Below are 12,729 nucleotides of genomic sequence, written 5' to 3'. Positions count from 1 at the left end.
AAATTATAACAATTATGTTATTTTAATAATACTAATACTAATAATAATAATACTAATAATACTAGTACTAATAATAATAATAATAATACTTGTATGTGTCACTCACTTAATAACAGGCCATTATAATGTGTCATTTCAAAATAAAGGCCCTTTAAATTATAACAATATTTTATTTCAACACAATATTTAGACTGTTATTAAAAGGATTGTGTCTGATATCACAGGTCAATTCCATATAGTCCTGATAGTACACTACTTGTATGTGTCACTCACTTAATAACAGAACATTTTGATGTGTCATTTCAAAATAAAGGCCCTTTAAATTGTAACATTTATGTAATTTTACACAATGTTTAGACTGTTATTAAAAGAAATCTGTCTGATATCACAGGTCAATATCATATAGTCCTGATAGTACACTACTTGTATGTGTCACTCACCTAAAATCATAACATTTTGATGTGTCATTTCAAAATAAAGGCCCTTTAAATTATAAAAATATTTTATTTCAACACAATGTTTAGACTGTTATTAAAAGGAATCTGTCTGATATCACAGGTCAATTCCATATAGTCCTGATAGTACACTACTTGTATGTGTCACTCACTTAATAACAGAACATTTTGATGTGTCATTTCAAAATAAAGGCCCTTTAAATTGTAACATTTATGTAATTTTACACAATGTTTAGACTGTTATTAAAAGGAATCTGTCTGATATCACAGTTCAATTTCATATAGTCCTGATATCAGACAGATTGTTTTAATAACAGTCTAAACATTGTGTAATTTTGTGTAATTTTACACAAAATTACATAAATGTTACAATTTAAATGGCCCTTATTTTGAAACGACACATCAAAATGTTCTGATATTAAGTGAGTGAAACATACAAGTGGTGTACTATCAGGACTATAAGAAATTGAACTGTGATAGACAGATTTTTTTAATAACAGTCTAAACATTGTGTAAAATTACATAAATGTTACAATTTAAATGGCCCTTATTTTGAAATGACACATCAAACTGTTCTGATATTAAGTGAGTGACACATAGTGACACAAGTAGTGTACTATCAGGACTATATGAAATTGACCTGTGATATCAGACAGATTCCTTTTAATAACAGTCAAAACTTGTGTTGAAATAAAATATTGTTATAATTTAAAGGGCCTTTATTTTGAAATGGCGCATCAAAATGTTCTGATATTAAGTGAGTGACAAATACAAGTGGTGTACTATCAGGACTATATGAAATTGACCTGTGATATCAGACAGATTTATTTTAATAACAGTCAAAACTTGTGTTAAAATAAAATATTGTTATAATTTAAAGGGCCTTTATTTTGAAATTACACATCAAAATGTTCTGATATTAAGTGAGTGACACATAAAAGTGATGTACTATCAGGACTATATGATATTGACCTGTGATATCAGACAGATTCATTTTAATAACAGTCAAAAATTCTGTTAAAATAAAATATTGTTATAATTTAAAGGGCCTTTATTTTGAAACGACACATCAAAATGTTCTGTTATTAAGTGAGTGACACATACAAGTATTGTACTATCAGGACTATATGAAACTGACCTGTGATAGCAGACAGATTCCTTTTAATAACAGTCTAAACATTGTGTTGAAATAAAATGTTATAATTTAAATGGCCTTTATTTTGAAATGACACATGAAAATGTCCTGATATTAAGTAAGTGACAAATACAAGTGGTGTACTATCAGGACTATATGAAATTGACCTGTGATATCAGACAGATTTATTTTAATAACAGTCTAAACATTGTGTTAAAATAATATATTTTTATTATTTAAATGGCCTTTATTTTGAAATGACACATTATAATGCCCTGTTATTAAGTGAGTGACACATACAAGTATTATTATTATTAGTAGTAGTAGTAGTATTAGTAGTAGTAGTAGTAGTAGTAGTAAAATAACATAATTGTTATAATTTACATGGCTTTTATTTTGTGTACTACCAGGACTACATGAAATTGACATGTGATATCAGACATAACATGTGATATCATGTGGATTCCTTTTAATACCACTCCACAGCATAATGTCTTGATAATGTTCAGTGTATGCGCGCTCTGGGAAACAGCGTGGGGGCTAGTTTGACCAAGCGTTTTGAAGTGACCGCAGTCTTATCCTGTGGATGCAATGCTAAGAATGGTCGAGCTGCAGCCAGGGGCGTTCCTGTACAAACCAGAAACACTCATCTACGTAATGCTGCAGGCCGGAGCCCCAGTGGGCGTGGCTAAAGGGCGGAGCATGTGTCAATCATTTTCGACTGCAGCTAATCAGATACTACACTTTCGTTGTCAATCACTTTTTATTAAGCCAATCCTCAGACAGACCAAGCTGTCCATGAGGGGGTGGGTGGGGGTCTCTAAATGACGTCAACACCTAATTTGCATAATACATGTTTTTGAAGCTGTAAAGGATAAAAAAAGTGTGTAAAAAACATCCTAAATATGTTAGAAATGTTACAAAAGAACAACTTATGTCATTTTTTTTACATTAACTTCATTTTTACGTAAATATTTTTTTTTGCCGTGTTCTTAAATGTTATTATAAGTGCAGCAGTTAGCCAGAAGTGTTGATTTACGTTTTTTTTATTTTTAAAGCTATCATAGATTGTTCAATGGTTCAATAGATATTTAGGAGGAGGTGAGTGACAGGCAACGAGGTGAACGTGGGAGAGACTGACTGAGACTGTGTGAGTTAAATTCAATATTTTGTTTGTGTCACAGTGAAGACAGTTATATTTACATCCTGATCTGTAAATACGGGGCGGGGTCAGTCAGCGGCGGCTGTGGGCACGGTGTTGGTGGAGCGGTGTGTAAGCTCTGACTGAGAGACTGCACTGTGAGAGTCGCCAAAAGTCTCCAATAACACCGCAAAAACTCTCTAGATTTGTCGGTAGTGTTTTTTTTTTTTTTTTTTTTTTTTTTTTTTAACAAAAAAAGTCGCCAAAGGGGCTGAAAAGTCGCTAAATTGGAAGCACTGACTGACAGTCACACTTATATATATATATATATATATATATATATATAAGTGTATTAGTATTAGTTGATTTTTAGTTGGTTTATATATATAATTATATATATAAATAATTATTGTTAGTTTAACATCACTGCTACCTAATTATATCTCCTTGTGAATTAGTTATATATTAGTAATAATAAGTAAGTAATAAATAAGTGTCTTAGCCAATCGTGTTCAAGTCCCTCCAACTAAAATTGACAACTTTCAAATTTGACCTAAAAAAAAAAAAAAAAAAAAAAAAAAAAAAAAAGCGACTACCTACTACCAAATCTAGAGAGTTTTTGCGGTGTTATTGGAGACTTTTGGCGACTCTCACAGTGCAGTCTCTTGGCTAAGACACTTATTTATTACTTACTTATTATTACTAATATATAACTAATTCACAAGGAGATATAATTAGGTAGCAGTGATGTTAAACTAACAATAATTATTTTTCAAGCCCAACATAAAATTTAAATCAACACATTTTGTTCTGAGGCAAAATAATAGGGTAGTAAAGAGTCTTTTTTTTATCCTACCCAAAATCACACACCAAATAAATTTTTACATCAAATAAAAATCTGTTTTTTTGAGATTACAGATTCATGGGAACCCTTATAGCAAATATGTGGCTGTGAGTGTAAGAAACACTTAAAATGCAGACAAAATGAATCCAGTTGTTTTTAAATTGTTATAATCATTTAATATAGACATTTTAATATGTAAATATAAACAGAGGTTTTCCCACCTATTGCCCACACATCCACTTACCAAGTCCTCTTACATTCAAAGGAACACTTGCCATAATAAATAATTTCTCTTCGAAAAAAGAGCAAAGCAAACACACAGAGTGACAGTGCCACAATGAGAACAAGATCACACAAAATAAGGTTTCCATAGTACTGCGCATCCAAAAACTTTGACAAAAAGTGCACCAAACAAAAAAACACACAATCCATTTTTCATGATGAGAGTTTGACTACTTTGACCTTTAACCCACTTTGCATGGCTTTCCCCACTAAGGCAAATGACTGATACAGAAAGTACCTGTCTTAAGGAGGGAGGAGGAGGAAAAAGTCTGTTCTTTCAAACACATTATTAAAATCTTGGACACGAAGATAAACAACAATCTGACAACACAACAATTAACAGGGGACATATTATTACTTTGAAAAGAACTGATTATCCACTGTAGTCTACTGAGTGTGCTGCTTTGCCTTCTTTTAACATAGATCATTCTGAGAAAATAAAACTATAGATTTAATCCTTTTTTATAACTCCTTTATACATTCATCATGATCCTCTCTGGTTCCTTTTCACACCTGTATCACTGTTTCATGCTTCCAGAGTTTTAGCTTATAAAACATCACATGTTAATGCTCAGTTCACATTCAGCATCAGATTTAGCATCTGCCTTGGATATATAGTCAGTGTGATCTAGTGAAAATAGGCTCTTTTTCCCCTCATGGATGCAGGGTCAAATTAGGGACATGTGCTCATCTGTAGTGTCACTCCTGTCCAGCCTACACCTACACATTTTTCTTTACAAAAGTCCACCTTTAATCTGGGCAGCATAAACAAGGCGATCGTGGTGTCTGTCCACAACCTGCCCCCTTGATGGTTTAAAACACTTATGAGGGACAGATTAGCAACACGGGAGATAAAAACACGAACTGGTGATCTGGAGATCTAACCAGTGGGGCAATTATCATGAACAAGTAACAGAGTGTCTAAACCCCACCTCTTAGTGAATCAAAATCAAAAGGATGAAGCAACACTCAATCTGGACAAAATATAAAACCAGTATTCAGAGATTCTAGCAGTAACCTGGATGGGCAAAAGGCATTTGGTTCAGGTGTCACTGTGGTATTCAGAAATGATCATCACTACTTTCAAAATTCAAAATACAACCAGTTTTCCAAAGAGAACCAAGGCTCCACTCAACAGATAAATATATATACAGTAATATATTAAATAAAATCTTGATGCAACCACCAGCACAACAGCAGCTGCAATGATATTCCTATTCAGCTATTTTGACAATTGTTATTGTTGGTTGGCATAATGCAGTTTCTACCTTTATTCTATTGTGTACTAAAACAATTTCAAGTCATATATTTTCACACATAATACTGTGATCCTCCTGCCAGTTAATAATGTATTGACCCAAGCCTACTGAAAAACAGCATGGGAGATTTGGGAGCCATCAGTTTTAAAAGTAGCATCATGTACTATTAAGCACCAGAACAGACAGCAGAATCTTGTCATGTGACAGTGCAGCAGTAAGAATTTCTGAGATTAAATGTATACTTGTGTCATCTCCTGTTTGTAGAAACGTTGTTTTAGATTTTGCCCAGAGGTGTCATCAATCCCTTTACCTAACAATACCTAAGACACTTCCATTCAGTCTTAGTTTTCAGTCCAGTCTTAGTATCACCACAACCAGTCCTAAAAATTAGGACTTTTCACATCCTGTGTGAAAAGACACAAACAGACAAGCACGCACGCACGCACGCACACACACACACACGCACACACACCAATCTGCTTTTTCACTGTCATAATGGAACCTCCAGCAGCTTCTTGTGTAGATACTGCTTCACTTCTTCGATTCCATTCAGCTTCTCTAACTCCAGATATGGCAACTGGTAAACAGAGACAGACAATCAAGACTGGGAAAGAACTTTGACAACAGCAATCAGCAATGTATCATTTGTAGCCGATTTAGCTCTCACATTCATAACTGAAGACCAGAGTAATGTACATAAATTATTTTTAATTACATAAACGTCATATAAAACAATGTACCCAACACAGTAATTTAATCAGCCATTAATTCATCTAGCAAAACAGTTAGCATCACTAGTTAGCCATTAGCTGTAATACAATGGTGTAGTGTTGTAGGAGATATGCAGTATTATACAAGTTTATAATGTTTAGAGTAAATAAAAGAGCAGCAATAATAAGCTGGTCTAATGCTGTAAGAGATATAGAGTATTATAATAAGTTATAATGTTTAGGTGAATAAAGGGGCAGCTATAATAAACTAGTCTCATGTTCAAAGGGATGTTCAGTATTATAACAGTTTATGATGTTTAGACTGAATGAAGGGGAAGCTATAATAAATCTATTTAATGCTGTTAGAGATATACAGTATTATAATACTTTATAATGTTTAGGTGAATAAAGGGGAAGCTGTAATAAACTGCTCTAGTGTTGTAAGAGATATACAGTATTATAAAAAAAACAGAAAATGGAATTTGCCAAACAAAAAAAATTGGATTTTATTGAGCCTAAGGATTGGCCGATTAAGCTGAAAGACAATTGGCATTCGGCTACTTTAGCTGAAAGGTTGAGCCGGTTGAGCTGAAAGACAATCAGCGATCATCATTAGCCCAAACAACCCTAATCAGTAAATCTGTAGTTGAGACACTTTCAGTACATTCAATCTACAGCCTACCTGTAGAATTATGTAACCAAGCAGCTGCAGGTGGCGGTCTCTCATGGCCCTGGAGCCCACTAACACGTCAGAGTTGTGGCAGTAGTGCCACTTATCATTTACAGACATAATTACCCTGTAAAAAAACACAAATCCAAACAATAAAATTAATAAATACATTAAAAATTAAATACTGAGTTGCTGTGCACAGAAATGTGCCAATTTTTAAAATTAAAACTGTTTATTGTGGAAGGTTTTTTCAGTTATTTTTTACTTAAATCTACATGGTTGTGTTATTTTACCCAACTGCAGCATAAGGCTTTATAAGAGCACTTTATTAAAAGCACCTGGACATCCATACATACAGCTATCCAAACAGCCAACCATGTGGCAGGCGTGCAATACATACAACTATGCAGCAGCTCACATCATCTATTAGAATGTAGAAATTTGAGCATGGTTTGAATATTTTTTCTTTAGGTTGTTAATACCAATCATTCAATGCTAGAATGCTACAGCCTTTTCAATATGTTTTTTAGAAACTGCAGTATTGTAATTGCTTTTCGTTAGGGATTTGGTATTAAAAAAATGATCCGTTTCAGCCAAAACTTTTCATTTTTGTGCATCTCTAGTAATTAGCAACTCTAAAGATGAAGGTCTGACAATTCTTTAGCGATATACCTGCTGTAAACAAAGTAGTGTTTATTGTAAGAATAGGTTTAAATAGCGTAAATGTTTTTATAGCAGAATGTTAAACTCAGAATCAGCTTTTAGTTAATGTTAAAACAGTTTAATGTTAGTATAATTTAAACATAAAACTTAAAGGCTGTGTTATTAAACATTAGTAATAATTTCAAAATAATATTACAAATGAAAAAAGTAAGACCATTAAATATGTAATACATATTTTGTTTGTATACATACTGTGTATCTGTTGGCTAACTAAATAAAGGGTAATATAGAGTGTGAGCCAAAGAACACGACATACTACAGGAAAATTATCACTGCACCACAGAGGCTGGTTTAGTATTTATGATTGACAGTGTTCAGTGTAAGCAAACTGAACTTTGTATTAATGGTAGTCATGTAAACACAGAATTGCAACACATGTAAATCCCTGAACCTTGTATTACTGTATAATGTGGTAAAACTGTATGAAAAAAGTGGATGAAGTCCAACCCTAAACTCAGAAATGAGTCAGATATTTTCTGCCACAATCAAGAGCACATGACCAAAATACTAAAATGTTTGGGAATTGTATAATTTTTTATAGGCTTCCCCTAACCATTTTCACTTGATACTGGTTGGACTGACCTCTTAACATGCTCCCCAATAGACCGTTCTGTCTCAGGCGGGTCTGCAGAAAGCAGCTGGAGTGGGGTAGCAGTCACTACATCATTCTCCTCTCCCTCATATACCCCCTCATAAAATGGCACAATCTCGCAGTCTGGTACAGGATTGGCCCCTGTCGGGATGGACGAGCCCCCTTCGTCCTCCAGGATCTTTCCAATAGAGAACTGGAATAGGGAATCTTGTGGAGCAGCAGTGCTGGGCATGATAGAGCCTGCCTGAGCCAAGCAGTCTGATGGGCTGCTAAGGGTGGAGCTGTCCTGACTCTCCAGAGAGTGCTCCTTGGCCAGTGTGGCATAGTAATCTGAGGTGGAGTAATAAGTGTTGTAGTCCAGCGGAACTGACCCATTGGTGCCTGCTCTCTGGCCAGTACGTGCCGGGGACCGCATATGTGGGGGTAAGAAAACAGAATCTTCGCTGGGCTGTTTGTCAGACCCCTCCTCCAGTGCAGGTGAGAAGGGAGAGAACTTCTGGAAGTCGGAGGTGAGGGCAGTGATAGAGTTTGAGCCGTCCTGTGATTTGGGGTTTACGACTGCACAAGGAGTAGAATCCATCCTCAATGAGGCCGCTGCCGACCCGGCTCTGATAGGAAGAACACAGCCTGAGTGGTCTATCCACAGCAGAAAATCTAGGAAGGGAGAGCACATCAAAAATGCATCAAGGACATTTTGCAACTTTACTTTTGTTCTGCGGTTTGTTCTACACTGTGTAATTTTCAGGGAACTAAAATGCATCAATATGTCTTATACAATTTAAATTTAAATTGATTTGGTGAGTTAGACTATAAGAGTTGGTTATAATAATAATAATAATAATAATAATAGCCGCAAGCTGCGATTTACGGGACCAGCATGACCATGATGACCAAGATGGATGAACAGCATGACCAGCATAACCAAGCAGGATGACCAGCATGACCAAGCGGGATGACCAACATGACCAAGCGGGATGACCAGCATGACCAAGCAGGATGACCAACATGACCAAGCAGGATGACCAGCATGACCAAGCAGGATGACCAACATGACCAAGCAGGATGACCAGCATGACCAAGCGGGATGACCAACATGACCAAGCAGGATGACCAGCATGACCAAGCAGGATGACCAGCATGACCAAGCTGGTCGACCAGCATGACCAGCTTGACCAAGCTGATTAACCAGCAACACCAAGCTGGTTGACCAGCATGACGGAGAGATAATAGGAGGCGCTGTCCATCAAACTGTAAACTTTGGAATTTGACTTTGACCTCTGGAATATGACCTTTGACCTCTCCCCTTTACCCCTAACCTTTCACCCTTCTTTTATCCGGTAATGTGAATATTTACTTAATAGGAATTTAATATTAATAGGAATCAGGCAATATTCATCTTTATTAATGTGAGTAGGTAAAGTCATATGTTATATTTACCCTAAATATCCATACACCCAACAGCTGTAATGAGCAGTTGGAAACATTTGTACACTGAAAAACGGGAGGGTGAGCAACAGGGGTCTGGAAGAGTTAATCAACCAGGGAATGGTTTAGATCCAAATATAGTCGTAAATCGGTTAGACAATTTCAACACCACAGAAATTAGACGTCGGTTAAACTTTTCCTCTTTACAAAATGTTGACTCTTTTGTCCGTAGCAAACTGCATCAAAGCTTTGCACTTGCTTTTGAGTTTTGGAGTTCATAATTTGAAAAAAGAGTTTCCGTAAGAATCAAAAAATTCTCCTGAGGTAGCGTCGTTGAGACCTATTGCCAACCTGTGTTCTCCCGGGATGTGGCTGGGGTGCCAGAGAACTCTGAAATTTCTCTGGTATCCATGTTTTACTGAAAATCGATGAGAATGTTTTGTCGATTGTTGAGTAACAGAATTGGATCAAAACTTGCGTATACAATTAGATTTATGATCCTTGGAAGAGGCTTTTAAAATTTTACCTCCAGTCTCATACTCCCCGACTTATTAGCAATGGGTGTTGTCCGTAGTCATCATCAGGGCTTATGTTGAAAGCAATCAGAGTGTATTCTTGTGTAGTCTTGACGATTTATGGCTTGTCCCTGATCTTTAAAATGCTTTCCAGATGCTAAAACCAAAGAGTGAAATTCACGGACGACGTTGACGAATTCAAAATTTGGTTGAAATGGTTTTCCAGGGTATTGTATTCCGTCAACATAAAGAGCGATAAACTCTGTATCATATTGTTTAAAATGAAAGGGATTTTTTTCCAAAAACACCACAAATTACATCATTATCAACTAGGGCTGGGCGATATATCGAGATTAAAAAATATTGATATATTTTTATATGCGATATAAGACGAGACAATTGTGTATATTGTGTGTATATTGTGTATATTGATATAGGCTGCGTTACAGTGAGCCCTGCCAGTTCTCCCCGCTGTGTCTCTGTACAGCCTCACCTAGCCCCGCCTCCCTTACTCACTAAACACACTACCCCTCCCCCACCACAGTCAGCATCAGGCAGCAAGAGCATAGAGAGAGAGAGCAGAAGACAGAGAAACGTTACAGCTCATTTTCAGATGGTTTAGATTTAGCGAGTCAGATGAGCAGCAGAATAAGATATTTTGTAGAGCGGGGGTCAGTAATAGGCGGACCTGATCCACTATTGAGAACTAGTTCATTTCGACAGGGTTTTATTTTGAACTTTACAAGCCAATCGCCTGCATTCTAAATAAAGGTGGCGCGCACAGAGGACAGATACGAAGCTCATTCAGACGCCGTTCTCTATAAAAACACAGTGACTGCAGAACCCGACTTTTCAGCTAAACAGCAGCATGTCTCATGTTCTGAAGCATCACCACTGAACAAAACACTGATCTTTAGAGCAGACAGACTCACTCTAACCTGAACTGAACAATCAGCTCCTTCACATGGGTATGAGAATAGACCTGACACTGTTTCAGCCCAGATTTACAGAAAACTCAAACTGCACTTTTTATTTACTTTTTCTTAAGCACTTTAGATGCTCTTTTTCAAAAAGCACAATGTAATTTTTTATATATCCCTTGTTTGTTAGGCTACTTTAAGTGAAAAAAAAAGATTTAATTTGAGGAATTGTTTAATATATATATTTTATGTTTATAATTAGTATAACTTGAAATGACTTTCAGTTGTTGAGGCTACTCTAATATACAGGATACCGCACTGAATTATAAAAGTACCAATATAAAATTTGGAACATGTAGCTTTGTCTTAAAAATATCTTTTTGATATTGCCTTATGGGATGAAAAAAATAGAGATATATATCATATAACGCAATTCAGAAAAAAAAAAACGAGATATAGTTTTTGATCCATATCGCCCAGTCCTATTATCAACCATAGAAATTATTATGGTTTTAGGCATAGGCCCCAGAAACAAATTCTCGTGTACATATACGGCTCCCTGCCGGTAGACTTCGTACATACTCTTTTGATAGGGTATTTATAAAGAGACCTTATAGGATAGTTTACAACATCGACCTTTGGATCGTTAGCTAAATCCGTACCGTCTGCGTTTGTGATTTTACACCTCTTATTCATGAAATCCTGACTTTGTCTCCAATCTTTAACTTAAAGCATAATTTCTTTGCTCTCAAAGGAATCAGTCCAGACAACGTTTTAAGAACTTTGAATGAATTTGACTTGTTTACCTCTGCAGATTTCATTTTGATACTGCTGTGATAATTGTGATAAGAGTGAACCAAATCCTGAACCACATCAATATATTTTCTAGCATTAAAGGCTGTGAAATATTTCCACATTTTATTCCTGAGTGTCTTTTTTAACCTTTTACAGATTGATACTTTCTGACCAGTACCGTAGCAAAGTGAACAATGTTGTGTTTTATCATTAAACCTTGAACGTTTTTTTGAAAAATAATTTTCCTTGATCCATTTGTAATTTTTTAGGAACTCGCCCTTCCTTTAGAGTGAAATTAAACCTCAGCACTTGTTTTATTTTCGCAATACACTTTTAGATAAAATATCTATACATTAATTTCATACTGCCATTATTTTCTGACACGTTTGTCATGTCCACCAAGTCAGCCTGCCTTAAGGGATTCCAGGAAGCCATTGTCAGCCTGCTTGTAATAGTCCACATAGGTCTGAGGGTCTATGTAGCATCTATGTAGGGTCTATGTAGTGTTCAATTACTTCCCAGAGTAGAGAAGTAGTTTCAGTTGTTCAGTGTTGAAGGCATCGACTGTAGAGATGATGTTTCCCATGTGATGGGTAGATCAGATGATTCCAGAGAACAGTGAAAATTCCAGTAGTCAACAATATCTTTGTTCCCTTGATCGTTGTAAACTGACAGTTTTTTTGCTAGAAGCGAAAAACCCTTGAAACCTTTTTTGCTTGATGTCTCTCAGAGCCGTCTTGAAGTACTGTTCATCTCGCACACATGATCGTTTCAGCCACGGTTTGCATTTTTTCCCAATAATGGTATATGGTTGAGATTCCACACAACCTTAGAGCTTTGACTAAGGTGTATTTTAACAAAGGCTTAAAACAGTTTTGCCAACAGTCTTTTACCATTGAAGTGTAGATAGTAGTCTTCTGGATCGTACAAACACGTGTGTTGTGTTTGACTGGGGTGGTCTATTTTAAACTTGCAGTGTTGTCTTGTGTCCTTTTCAATGATTCGGTCCAGCAGATCACTGGTCACAGCACGGATGATGGAAAGCATAGCTGTGCTTATGCAGCAGTCAGTTTCATCCGTTGCTTCCAGCTACGTTTTTCCTGTAGCAATATCATTTGTGGTAGGATCATAAGGTTTAAGAGTTCTTGAGCCATTTTTCCGGGGTATTTGCTGATGCCGCTCCAAGGAGAAAAAAGAGAAGCTTGTGACTTGTTAGCCACAGGCTTAAGGGCTCTCCGTTTCGTGACGAGTCAACCGCTGTGG

The 12,729-nt window shown here is 36.1% G+C and overlaps 1 protein-coding gene across 2 annotated transcripts in view; it reads right to left on the bottom strand.

Moving 5' to 3' along the window:
• Window positions 1-3,725: 3,725 nt before the first annotated feature.
• Window positions 3,726-12,729, bottom strand: part of fastk (Fas-activated serine/threonine kinase) — a 59,884-nt gene continuing 50,880 nt past the window's right edge. For both annotated transcript variants that reach the window (XM_007241630.4, XM_007241632.4), the window contains exons 8-10: window positions 7,802-8,465; window positions 6,509-6,623; window positions 3,726-5,693 (exon numbers count right to left, since the gene is read on the bottom strand). In XM_007241630.4, the coding sequence (XP_007241692.2) occupies window positions 5,607-5,693; window positions 6,509-6,623; window positions 7,802-8,465 (866 nt within the window). In that variant the 3' untranslated portion in view covers window positions 3,726-5,606. The remainder of the gene's footprint in view (window positions 5,694-6,508; window positions 6,624-7,801; window positions 8,466-12,729) is intronic.

The sequence above is a fragment of the Astyanax mexicanus genome, chromosome 8 (assembly GCF_023375975.1).
Source record: "Astyanax mexicanus isolate ESR-SI-001 chromosome 8, AstMex3_surface, whole genome shotgun sequence".
In the NCBI taxonomy this organism is placed as follows: Eukaryota; Metazoa; Chordata; class Actinopteri; order Characiformes; family Acestrorhamphidae; genus Astyanax; species Astyanax mexicanus.
This window is presented reverse-complemented; position numbering and strand designations above follow the sequence as displayed.